Source organism: Falco cherrug, chromosome 7, assembly GCF_023634085.1.
Source record: "Falco cherrug isolate bFalChe1 chromosome 7, bFalChe1.pri, whole genome shotgun sequence".
Taxonomy (NCBI): domain Eukaryota; kingdom Metazoa; phylum Chordata; class Aves; order Falconiformes; family Falconidae; genus Falco; species Falco cherrug.
In genome coordinates, this window is record NC_073703.1 from 825,964 (window position 1) to 839,446 (window position 13,483).

At 45.5% G+C, this 13,483-nt stretch overlaps 1 protein-coding gene across 11 annotated transcripts in view; it reads right to left on the minus strand.

Moving 5' to 3' along the window:
• Positions 1–13,483, minus strand: part of MYO9A (myosin IXA) — a 184,229-nt gene that overhangs the window by 20,269 nt on the left and 150,477 nt on the right. For 5 of the 11 annotated variants that reach the window (XM_055716037.1, XM_055716032.1, XM_055716039.1 and 2 more), the window contains 8 exons: positions 11,175–11,255; positions 10,156–10,266; positions 9,014–9,136; positions 8,361–8,510; positions 7,838–8,148; positions 5,253–6,899; positions 3,582–3,663; positions 2,850–3,065 (listed from right to left, as the gene is read on the minus strand). In XM_055716037.1, the coding sequence (XP_055572012.1) occupies positions 2,850–3,065; positions 3,582–3,663; positions 5,253–6,899; positions 7,838–8,148; positions 8,361–8,510; positions 9,014–9,136; positions 10,156–10,266; positions 11,175–11,255 (2,721 nt within the window). The remainder of the gene's footprint in view (positions 1–2,849; positions 3,066–3,581; positions 3,664–5,252; positions 6,900–7,837; positions 8,149–8,360; positions 8,511–9,013; positions 9,137–10,155; positions 10,267–11,174; positions 11,256–13,483) is intronic. The other 6 variants (XM_055716035.1, XM_055716038.1, XM_055716034.1 and 3 more) reach the window with 5 other exon arrangements.

Here is a 13,483-nt window from a genome sequence, read left to right on the forward strand (position 1 = left end):
ACGAGATCTTCTTTCAGTGTTGGCCTTCAGGCATGCTTGGGATCTGCTGGCGACAGATACTTGGACTGATGCTTGTCAATTTGCAGCTTTAGTATGGAGGCTGGAGCAAAATTACTGCTTTATTATCCAGGTCCCTCTCTCTAAGAGCCTCTGCTGAAGGAGGATGTATTCAGAAGGTATTTCTGGTGTGGTTTCCCTAAGCAAGGCTTTCCATTTATCTGCCACAGAAAAGCTCTTCAAGCTTAGGTGCAAAACAGGAGCGGTATTAACATGTGCTGACCACAGCTGAGTGCTACTCCTCCCACTCGTACTTGTCTTACCACAAGTTAGGTTAATCCTCGGCTATTCACTAGCCAAAACACCGAGGGCTTGGCCTTGTCAGGAAGCCCTTTAGCCTTAAAGGCACCTTGGAGTAAACCACAACTGGGGCTGGCACCTTACACACTGCTGAGCCTTGGGCTTCAGCTCTGGCTGAAGATGCCTTTGGTCTTTGCTGCTCTGGGATACTGCAGACTTAGGTCAGAAGCATTGGTTTCTGGAGGAGCTCTGCTTACCAGCTGGTGATACACGATCATTGACTTGATGGTCAAGAACCCAAAGGGCAAAACAGGCAGGTTCCTGCCAGCGCAGCTGGTAAGCCATCACATGCTCGACTTCACAAGGTTGCACATGGTCTCTCTTTTGTCTATCCAGCAGCCCTTGGCTGCTGAGCAGCACATTAAAAGAGGCTTTTTTGCAAAGTCGTAGCTGAGGGCAGGAGCTGTATGAATAAGCTATTCACTAGCATGGAAACCAGCCCGCACATGGTGGCTGCCTGACCCATCTTCATATGAGCATCACAAGACACAACGAATGCGTCTACATAGACATCAACCTACATCGGTTTGTACCCAAACCAATATGCACTGACATTGCTCTACCACAGGATGCTCCACCATCTAAAACACCTCACCAGGCTCTGCTAATAAATACGAATAAACATTCCCTAAATTTTGCTACTTGTGATTATCCTGGCCCAGAAAAGGCACAAGCCAAAGGGCTGGTCCCAAACCTGCAATACAGAATACAGATGGAAACACTGTACACATCAAGACATACAGATGGAGGGTATCACTGAGCACACGACTTCATGGGGAGCGTTTTCTAGAAAGCAGAATTCAACCACACAAGGGACGACAGCACTGACCACCAGTTAGAGCTAGTGATAGAGAGCAGAGGAGAAGAGGGACAAAGGAGAGATGACACAGCTGGCGCCTACTACTACTGGCATGCAGTGAGAGCTGTTAAACCAGGTGAGCAGAGTCCCAAGGAGCATTTCCAAAGAGTGGAATTTACCAGAGCTCTCCCAAGGATGGAGCTTGCCAAGCACCAGCCCAGCACCTTCCGCATCCCAGCAGGAAAGTTTTCTATGGCTAAAAACTTCCTAATGCCTTGCAAGAGGGTGGCCTCCAGGAACACAGCATGGCACTCCAGGTACAGCACAGCTCCTCGCCCACAGCTTTCGCCAGGCTATATAAAATACTACATTTTACACAAAATTCTCCCTTTCCTGATCTACAAGCAGGGAGATGCATGAAGATGCAGCCAAGCAATCTCAGTTCATACAGCCATGTCTTTCAATGAGCTTTTGAGTATTTCTGGCTCAAAACTCCTGGAAATTTATCAAGAACAACCTTAAAAATTCATGGAATTTGTAGATCTCTGCCTTCTTCCAGTGAGGAAATTATCCTAGGAAAAATTTATCCTTTATAATAAAAGCTTCTAACAGAAGTCATGAAAAGGCCTCCTTGGCCATCTGCCTTTCTTGGAAAAGCAGATTTTAGGATTGCACAAGATGTTAGCTGGACCCACAGCAACACTGTAGCGCAAAATAAATCACTGACTGTGGTTTTCATGCTTTTCTTTGGTTTTCTACTCAGCTTCACATCCAGCACCATAGCTGAAGCAGAGGAGCAAGGCAGCTCTACTCAGCGCTCCACCTGACCTCTTACGGCAGAAGACAATGACAATTCTTGGTGTTTATCCACACTTTATGGGAACATCTCCACCACCCCAGGGAAAAAAAAAAAAAAAAAAAAAGCGTGGGTTGGAAGCTGGCCTCTTCCACTCCTGAAATGTCTCTGTTTGTGATTTTCTGAAAGCAGCCTATTCAGGCAGGAGATTAAGCCTGAGATGCAAATGCTCTGCAGGCTCACGTAGCACGGTGCAGCAGCCCGTGGGACCTGCCAAGGGACACCAGTTAATGTGCTTGAAAAAGCCACTAAGGTTGTTTTTTTGTTGTTGTTTTCTTTTTTTTGTTTTAAACCCACTATTTCACTCTCACTATACTTTTCATTGCCCAATTTACATGTTTTTGCTTTCTCTAAGACACTGCCTGCCAGCATTGCTCCGATAACTGAGGACTGAATAATCATCGGATGCTGTGGCTAAGGATACAAAATCAGAAGTAACAGGAGGTGCAAGATTTATATAATCTTTGTTGTCTGTTGCTTTTCTATGGGTGTGTATAGATCATTTTTAGAGCCAAAATATCCTAGGTGGACTTTGCTATGGCGGTTAAAAAACAAAAAAAAAGGTAGCTGTGCAATACAAGTTGCAATGCTCCCAGTAAGGTATTCAAACTGTAGCTGATATCAAATCAAGACAGAAAATTTCCCCACAGTCAAGAAATAGAAATGATTTTCCCATTTTGCATCCATTTCTGCTGTTTGCCAAGTTTACCCATCTACAGCATCCTTGGAAGTGGGAGAAGAAGCAGTGGAGGGATCAGTGCAGCTAAGGTTAGCAAAGAAAGGCTCCCGCAGCTCCGCTCGCTCCCCTATTTCCCCCACCACGCTGGAAAAAATTACCATTTCGGAGTCACTGTAACAGGCCTGCCCCAGCCGGGCTGCAGGCACCACCTCGGGATGAGGAGGTTGGTCAGAGGAGAGAAGGAACTCAAAATGGCCATCGTAATCATCTTCCTCCGTATCCCCCTCCCCATCAGCAAAAGTACCTCTAGTCAAGAAATCGGAGCGCGTCCGCGCCATGCGGGCTTTCTTTTTATGGGTCGGTCTGGGAACCTGCTTGACCAAATGATAAAACAAACAAACAAAAGGTTTTTAAAATAAAAAGGGATTCTACCGACACTTGGTGTCACAGAGTAGCTCAAGTACAGCCTTAAGAAATCTCTGGGTGGCACTGCACCCCATGGAGGGCACACAATATTATATCTAGTGCAAAAAGAAAAAGGACCAGGAAAAACAAAAATCAAGACAGCACAGTGAAAATGGACAGCTATGGATGTTACTCAAACGTACATTAAACCGAACCAAGACAAGACTGTGTTGGACAGTGTTTGCCATCAGGACCAAAAGATCCTTCTTCTCCAGAGCTGCTATGAATTAATGTTACAGGGGCTTTCTATTTTTAAGAGAAGGTGTGAAGGTTGCTGTCCCGTGACATCCCCCTTCTCTATGTCTAGTAGCCCTTGTGCTTTACAGTTCCCTTCTTTGAAGCTTTTTGGGGAAAACTGGCAAAATAAGGTGGTTTTTTTCCCCTCCTGTTCAATTAAAAGAGAAAATAAGCAACCCACAACTTACCTCTCCTCTGCCAGACCCCGGCATCTTAAATGGCTTCTTAGCTAGCTCACCCTTGGAAAGGCTTTGATGATTTGCTTCTCTGCTGAAACACAACAGAACACAGATGTTTCGTCTTCTCCTAAAAGCCTTCCCACCATGCCAGCCCAGTTTGCAGGAGCGTACAAGTGCAGAGCCTGAGCAATCAACAAAATTGCAAGTTTGAGGTCATGGGGTTTTGGAATTGCTTTGAATTCTTCAGGATCTGAGTTAATACCAAAGGATAAGAAGATACAAAGTTCTGCCTGCCAACTCTACCCATCAAGGTGGTTACAGATGGTACCTTTTCACTTCTGGGTTCCTGAATGTGATTGTTCTGTTGCAGAATAAGTAGTACAATACAGAAAATCTTAATATATTTTTTTCCTGTTGCTTGTTCCGTGCATGAACCAGGAAAAGAAATGGAAAGAAATTTTTTTGGGGGAAGACTATTCTCAAATACCTACTTCCAGACCAATCCTCCAGGACCTCTTCCAGATTTTCATATGAATTGGTTCAGTAGGAAAGCATCCTCACTTTCCACCTAACACAGCATTAAAAAATGTACCCACTTAAGTTGCTTTTTGCTCAGCTCACTCTTTCTGCCATCGCTTCTGATTAAAACCCTCACTGTACCCATGTGCAAGGGATGCCGCTGGCTCTGCTGGGGGTGGGGGGTGGGGGGGCAAAGGGCTATTCCTTTATTGACTGCCCCTCTTTCCTATCACTTGTGTCAGGACTTAAAGTTCCTGCATAAATTAAATCGGAATCTCCTCCCATCACAACACCACACAAACCACGAGACTACTGCACTTGGGGGTACCTGGGATTATCAACAGCAAACACTCACCGGTAGCTTTTGCCTTGGAAAGGGCGCAGCAGGATTTGGACAGGGGTTATGTCCTTTTTGAGCTAAATGGCAAAAACATCTCCATAATTAGCCCAGGCAGCTTAAGCAACACGGTAGGGTGGGATCAAATGTTGTCACAAGATCTTGCTGTGGTCTCTAGACCCTGTGCTGGAGCAGCTCATCATTTAAGCAATGTGACGGAGCTGAATGACTGCTAAGCCCATTACACATGTAATTATACATGCAAGTGATATGCTGTCAAAAGTGTGTTTGCATTCCAAACTCTCTTAGTTGCTTTTTTTTAACTTGCAATGGTAAGATTGTCTGAATGGCTTTGCTGGCTGTGTTAACTATACAGTAAACAAGAAAAATCCTAAAATTTTCGGCCTTACCTAGTCATTTCTACTCTGACCATTCCAAAATCCTAAGAATTTTTTCTTCATCTTTTACCTCGAGAAATAAACTCCTATCACTGCTCATCTAGGGTAAACAAAAGCAGTGTCCACCCTGTCCACCCTCTTTCTATTAACTCACTTCACCTGTTAATGTCCATGATTATTTCCCCTGGCTTACATAATGTCTATCATAGACCGAGAAACTGTATTTCCAGTTCTTTTTCCTTTTCCTCTGATCTCTGCCCACTGGTTGCTAGAAGATCACGAAACCCATCTTCATTTAGCTAGGGGTTTCGTACAGTCTCCAGAAACAACATTCCGGACCATTTGTATAAAATGCTCTAGTTCTAGCAGAACAAAAAGCCTATGGAGAAAGCCCGCGGAGAAAGCCCACCATCTTTTTCTACTCACTGGAGGCCAAAGGGATTGTCTTTTGGTGTGAAGAACACAGTGCTTGCCCTCATCTCCTCAGTGGCCTGGTTGGCCATTCGGGGTTGCCGGAGGCGCTCTGTCCTTGAGAAGTGGCTGCCCGGGAAGTCCCTGGGGTCCAAAGCTGGTCTGGAATGGCACCGGGGTTCCAGTGTTGATCCTGATTGCCCCTCTCTTCGCTCCAGGAACATGCTGACAGGTCTGTCTTTGGGGACACTGTGGGCTGGAGAGCTTCCCCTGGTCCCAACGGTGAGACCTTTAATATCCACTGATGAGGCTGGAGTCCCACCTGTGGTGGGGCCATGCTCCCCTCTGCTCTGGGGGTGCAGGATGAGGACTGACTGAGGCCGGCTGTCTGGTTTTTTGGTTGGTTTGAGGGAGGGGTCCTTCATTCTGCTCTGCTCAGCCTTCTGCAAAGCCTCCACCCTGCCTTGCTGCTCGAAGGCTTTGCGCTGTCTCTCCAGAATTTCCTTCTGTTGACGGATCTGCTCCATCATCTCCCTCTCATTTTGCAGCTGAAGCTGCTTTTGTCGTTCCTCCTTTTCCACATTGAGCTTTTCCAGTCTCTTGATGACGGAGTCTGGAGAATGGGCCTGTGTCGCAGTCACTGTCCCACGTTCCTCTCTCTTGGTAGAGGGCTTTTCTTCCTCCCTTCCCAAGGCTCTGCCCTGGTCTGGCTCAGAGTCCTTGACCTCAGAGAACGTAACTGTCCTCTCCTCTCTTTCCACTGCTTTGTTCCTCAGGTTATTCTCCATCAGCTTCACCTTCACGTTGTCTTGTGGTGGAACATAGAAAGTAGGTAGGTTGCTGGAAATGGAGGTTTCTCTTGGATGCACCTTGTATATGATGTTCTGGGGGTCACAGACCATGTGCTCTTTGACAGTGAGGTTATCAGGGAGCTCCAAGTCTGAAGGCATCCTTCTGCAACCAGGTAAATTGCTGTTCACATCTGCTGCACAGAATGGCTTCTCATGCAGGTGAGCCTGGGGACTGCTGGGCAAAGAGTCAGTGGAAAACAACTGCACATCTTGCTCATCTAAAACTAAGTGAACAAGTTTATTACTTGGGGTATCTTCACAGCTTAACATCTCAAAGCTTCCTTGAGAACTTTCGCTCTCTGGGGTTCCCTGAGGGGAATGAAGTGCCTCAGATACAAGCTCAGTGGACCACCGCTGCTCTTCTGAAGGTGACAGCCCACCAGTGGACCGGACCTTGAGCAGCTCCAAGCTAAATTTTGCCTGTTCCAGTTCACGCATCCTTCGGCTTTCTCTTTTTGCACGAACTACTTTTTTCTGGTTAAGATCCTCCAGCGACTTGGGTCTCTCTCTCACAATGACCTCCTCTTCGGTGTCCATCCCACTCTGGCTACTGGCTCTCTCGTGTCTGTTGTACAATAAATTCGCAGAAGTATCCAGTGGGTCCATGTGATTTACTCGATTATTCTCCATCAGTGATTTATGTTCCTCTATAGCTCTCACTCGCTCTTCAAATGAGCCGTCCTCCCACTTAGACGGGTCGGAGCCCTGAATTTCCAAAGCATCATCTGCTTCCAGTACATCCTCTTCTCTAACTGACAGGCTGTTCTCCAGCTGCATCTCTTTTAATTGTTGCTCTTTCAAAGCTCTAAACCTGCAAGAAAGCAGAAAACCAGCATATTGTAGCCCTGTGCCCACTCATTTCCCTTCAATTCACTGCACTGGTGGCACCTCATCACCATCACCACCACCTCGCCACCGTCAGCATCTCAAGCAGCCCACTTTGCACATCTGGTGCAAGACAATGGGAGTGCATGTTTCGGTTTCAGCCTTCTCCTCTTATCTCTCCTATTCATGGACTGCCCCCACGCACCTGAAACGTCCTCTCGTGCTGATGGCAGCAGCTCCAGCCTCCATCCCTGGTCTAGCTCATCTGTAAGCTGACAGAGCCAGAAAATCTTAACCCATGGTACCCCCTTGTCTTCTCCATCTTCAGCATCCTGCCCGGGCTGCCTCTGGTACAGCTAGTAGGGGCTCGTGCCCTGTGCCAAAGAACTCTCTGCAGCTCCCAAATCTTCCACCTTATGTCAAGGTGCTCCACACCTTGCAGGCAGCACCTCTGGGGAATGAACCAAGACCTGCCCCACGGCCAGCAAGCCAACACATGGCTGGAAACCCTCTCCCCTTTGCAGCAGCTCTCTCCAGTACCTTCTGTCCCTGCGAGACAGCGCAGCAACCAGATCGGTGAGGCAATCTGAGTTAAAAATAGGTACTTAAACTGCTGCTGCTGCCAAGGGGAAAAAAACCCTCAGAAGTATTTATGGCCTCAGCTTTCCACTGCCTACGTGCTCCAACCTGAAATAGGTGCTGCTTATTCTAAGAGTAGGACATACAGCTAAAACTCCTTTGTTAGAAAGCACAGACAAACAAAGATCAGAGCAGGTCAGGATAGGGTCAGGGATCCTACAAAGGGACACCATCCTCTGTAAGTCACCGTAGTCTGAGCAGTGCCCAAGTTTGCATTAATCACCTCCCTCCCCAACAAACATCATCAGAAAACATTTTCTTTTTTAACCAAGGCCAAGGCGTTACCTTTGTCGTGCTAAATATCCTCTGCACACTGCTTGCAAGCAGACAACTTTGCTTCTGCTGGCTGTGTATGACTGCTTTGCACGGTGTCCTCGCCAGGCTGCCTGGATGCTGGTGGCTGCGTCATGCCGCCGCTTGACGTACTCCCGCCAGCAGCTCTGGATGAGGTGGGCTGCAAACTGCATCTGCAGGAACCTCCGCCTCTCCACAAAGCCACGCCAGTGGGTCTGGAGAACAAGGGCGGCTTTGCTGAGGACTAGAGGGTCCGGGGATGGTTCACCTTGCTTTCGGCTCTGGTAACTACGCCAAAATCTCTGCAAAGACAGCAGGTAGCTTCTTCTAACGGGTGTTGCATGGGGATGGGAGAGCACCTGCCTCCATGCAACCTCTCCAGCTGTCTCCCCAACTTATTGTGGCACCAGGATTCAAATCCTGATTGTAAGCTCCTTCTTCGGAGAGGGGACCAGATTTTACCCATCAGCTGTATCTGTAGGATTCGTGGATTATAATTTGCACCATCACCTACCTGTATGATCACTGCAGCTTGCCTTAAGCTCAGGAACTGCCTCCTGCAGAGCATGCTGCGGAACCAGCGCTGCAGCAGTGTGATACGCCGCAGTACCTCCTGATGGAGCAGGTCCTGCAGAAGCTGCCGCTCCCGCTCCTTCATGAAAACCTGGTAAAAACCCCCCCCCAAAATCACTAGCACGGAAAGCTTCCAAGACCCACATGACAAATGATTTAATTCTTACGGTTTCTGTGTCCTGGATGCCCAGAAGAAAGTTCAGCAGCTGATTTTACTAAAGCCAGGTGGCTAACAGTTTTCTGCAGTTTAATCTACACCCTGCAACTGTCCAAGCTCTGAATTACAGAGCCTCTGCTTTCCCTTCAGGGGAGGCAAAATAATAGTTACTGTATCAATCTGGGTCTACACACAGACATAGTTTTTTGAAGGCTGCCTCATTACAACTCGATCTGGGGCTGGTTTAACAATGATGTTCCTTACTATTTTGTGTTAGCAATATTCAAAACTTTGTTTAAGCCATTAACTTCTGGCAAACTGAAAAAAAATCATTTCATTAATTAAAACCATATATAAAGATGTTAATTTATCATTACAGAAATGCAAGTGAATGTTATATCTGTATCTTAAAGCCTGACGTGAGGATAAATATTTACCATTGTCCTTCCAACTTGGTAATTATCTGGATCAAGTTTTATTTTCCGGAAGAAATCATGGATATTGTGCTTAGATGGGCTGATTCCTTGTGGCAGAAGGACATGGAAATGGTTCACAAAATCCTGAGAAAGAAAAAATACAGCAACATCAAGATTTGCTTAGATGGGTCCTACTGTGTTCCTTTCTTCCCTGAAGAATGGATTTGCTCCACATGAAATGGGATCTATGGAGTGAGCAGAAGGACAGATAGCATTTTATGGACTGAAGAACACCAAGTTTTGTCCACCATTTGTGGTCTGATGGGAAACACATCAAAGCAGGGAACAAGCAACATTCAAACATCTTTCAGTGTGGGAGGAGAGGTTCTGCAGAACCGATGGGGTCATCTTGAGCGAAAAATGCTTTAAATCCTCAGAAAGGGATACTAAGGAAGGGGGTTACCAGCATCTTCAAAGCATCTCTGAGGTGCTCCATCGGTTACTGCTGTGAGGACTCAAGAGAGCGGAGGAGGGATGAGAGGAGAGATCTGCCAAGTAAGGTTGGGATCCATGCTCACAAAAAAAAAAAAAAAAAAAAAAGGAGCAGTTTTCCTTTTCTGAACAGCTGTTGCGCAGGACACGACATCTGGCCAAAAGCAGCTGCCAGCAGGGAACAAACTGGCACCAACATAGCATAAAAGGACTGACATTTGTGTGAAACCTGGCAAACACACAGAAAAGAAGAAAACAGGAAAAGCTGGATAACTCCTGAGCCGTTTAGAGGATGCCAGTCACCCTCCTGATGGGACGCAGTCAGCACCAACACAGTGGGGTGAATGCCATTACCATGTGATTCCAAAACACAGGCAAACAATACCTTTTTTTTGCAAAAAAGAAGCCCATGTTAAAAAAAAATACTGCTTTTGTCCAAAACCCATGACATGATCTGCAGAGGGGTTTGCAGCCTTCACCTAGACCAGCCTGCTAGAAATGAGCAGCGGCGCAGCAGAGGACCGCGTCATGCCAGACTTCAGCTCATTACATCCACTGCCTTATGTGAGTTACAAATTCTTTACCTTGTTAAAAAAATAGAGCTATCAACATTCAGATAACTCTGATAATAATGCTAAAGGTGGTGAAAGAATGAAAATGTTTTACTCAACCTGGAAGGAGTATTTGCAGCTGTATCCGGACTGGCGAATGCGAACAGTCTCCAGCATCCCTGTGTACCGCAGCTGTCTGAGCACCAGGCTGTCGTTGAACCGCAGGGGCAGCTGAAAGGGAAAAAACAGGTCAACAATGAGCAAATATTTCCTTTAACTGAAGCTCTTAACTGCATGGATGGGTGAACGGATTCAGCAGATGTAACACATCTGCACGACACGCACGTTGGCAATGATGTTAGGGGAGGGAGGGAACACGGGTCCCCAGGAACTGTACTAATCCCACCAGGGTTGAATCCTGTTTGCTTCCAAGCAGCCATCAGATGGACTTTCAAACAGCTAACTAGATATAAAAAGATATAAAGAAGTTTTTCTGGAGCTCCCAAACTGAGTAAGACCTCCCAAGGCCACAGCTAATAGGTAAGACTGCGAACAACTAAATAATCTCCTAGGCATAAAGCTTCATCTTTAAATGTCTGGGTAAAACTCTGAAGGATTAACCCACAAGAAAGCATCACAACTGATGTGTATTCTAAACTCCTTAGCCCATGAGACAAATGCTTAAAATCAAATTCAAGAAATACAATGCATCACTGAGTAAGTTTGAATAATGTAGCTTATTCTAAAAGCATCTGCTTTTACCTGTAGAAACTTTTACTTTAAAGAAACTTTAGGGCTTAGTAACAGCACAAGTGAATTCACGGCTCTGTAAATCTCTATTACAGATGGCAGGAGCTTCAAAGGAGTCAAATTCATTTATTAAAACCAATATATTTTTCACACAAATTCAACTCATACATTTTTCATCTACATGTTTCTTCAATTACAAGAAGAGCCAGTGCAGTTTATCAGGAGCAACCCCCAAGGGATAATATCTACGCTTCCCATTGCTCATATACAAATATCTTCTAAATCCAACTTGATTTGAGGCTTTCTTTTCTTTCTACCCCCCTGTAAAAATTTACAAAATATTTCAAAGATTATTTTTATCTGGACCACTTCCACAGGACGGCATTTACCTTTTCGGCATTGGATCGAATGCACTTTACAAAATAAGGTTCTGCTTGGCCAAGGGTCTCCATCAGCTTGTTGAGTGATGCCTGCAACAGAGAAGACATCTTCAGTTGGGAAACGGAGAATAGACTACAACGAATAATGAAAATCCAAGGGCTTAAATCAGAAAAAATAAAATTTGGAATAAATGATGAGTAAACCAGGCATACGGGAAATCTTTCCCCAAAATGAGTATTTCCGCTCAAGCAACTTGGCTGGCTTTGTCTTTGCATCCACCAAATTAGCTTGAGAGAAATATAATGCTGGGTTGTATTTCAAGATCCCTGGTTCGACCTTTTCACACCAGCCACTGAAGCCCAAAGTCACACCCTGCTCTGCAACAAGCCTCTTCTAGACCTGAGTGGGAGCCCCAAGACAAGGAGTCACACCTTGCACCAAATAACCACTGATGGTTTTTAAATATAAATAAAATTTTCCCTTATCAAAAGTGAGTCCACGCAGCATTTATTGCTGCTTTAAAAATGAATTTTCTTAATGACAGCGTTGCAAGGGGAAGATCTGGAATTCACCATGATCTGCAATCTGGAATTCGCAATAATTTTTGAAGCCTGTGAACCCTAACACTTCATAGGTTGTTTTTAGAGGAGAGTAACTTTAATGCAGGCATATTCCTGGCCGTATTCCTCTGCTGAAATGCACAATTGTGATCACTGAAAACTGAGGGTTTTCCAGGTTCCCATTTTATATTTCCCCTTATTTCTGCATCATCATTAGGAGTCTAGCCCATAAAAATGAATTTATATTGGCATCATTGCTAAACCCAACTGATGTCCAGCAGGACATCAATCTGAGTTATTCCTCCACCTCGCAAATCTTTGACTCCTCTGTGACGAAGCACAAACTCTTTGAATAAAAACATACTGAAAATGAGAGCATGCTGAGTCAGTCTGCGGCTGGCCAGGCTCCTTGACTGCATTTTTTTCACTGTGCCCTATAAATACTTTTAGTATCTCCAATTGCTGAGCACATTACTGACATAGTATTAGTAACGTACTCCAGAGCTGATTACTCCTGCTTTTAATAGTGTTTAAAACTCAGCTGTGTAAAAGATACTCTGTTGCCTATTTACTATAAGCAGAGTTATAAATTTTTGAATATATATGTTAATAAAATGGCGTGATATTAGAAAGAAGCATTTTGCCTACAGATCTGCTTGCAGGAAGCCTTTTCTACTCCTGATCATTTAAAAGACATTTTGATGGGAAGCCTTTCATGTTTAGAAAAATTTATGTACATCCAGGATCTGGGAAGAATAAGGGATGGATCCCATGCATGTGTGGTGCAGCTGCGTTGTGTGTCTATTAACTGCATGCAAATGTGCCTGTCGTTCCCATCCCAGGGAGCAGTGGGAACACCGCAATGCAGAAGGCCTCCACTGGCACGCTCCTGGTTTTATTAAAAGTAGACTGAAATCACTTTTATTAAAAAAAAAAAAGAAAAAAAAAGCCTATGAGGAGATATTAATCAGCAATGATGCTGCACCATCCCACTGTGACCCACACTGGGCCAGTGGGAGGGAAGCGGGGTACACATGGGATGCAACCCCTTTGCCAAAGTCCTGCCGCAAGCCCGGCAAGCAAAGCACTCCTGGCACTGGCAATTGTGGAAATTGGACCATACTGTGATCACCAGCCCCGTAGGAGGGGGTATTTCCATTTCATCAGCAGCCAGCGACATCCTGCACACGGCAGATGGTTCAGGCACCCTCTGCCATCTGGCGCAAGCTCTGGTCATCAGGAATCTGTAAAGGACACGCAAGGTCCCTGGATTAACCCTGTACCCTGCTCCTTTGTTTCTCTGCCTGCAAAACTTTCCACCCACGTGCTCTTTCACCACCTGTATTTGGTCTTTCAGGGTGTGACGAATTGTTTCAGCATCACCCCGTGCTAGACAGGGCAGCATCCTGCATGCAGGATAAAAGCATAGGCTATAAATTGCCGTGCTGCAGTTTAGGTACCAGCAGTCTAGTTTTCAACTGTGAAAGCCATCACTGCTCCTACAGCATCCTCTAATACAGCTATTTCACCTATAGATTACCGTAAGTATAGGTATAGTTAAAATCAATAGGAGATGGCAAGCCCGGTGTTCAGGCATTAGCCACAAGGCAGCATTTATCAGCAAAAAAACCCAACCAACCCACCAAAACCCCAGGATAGGAAACATTTGTATTTTCTGCCTGTGACCCAGTTCCATGCACAGCAATTTTATTAGCCTGCCCGTGATAAAAAAAGTGATCTCACTGGTTTGCACCAGG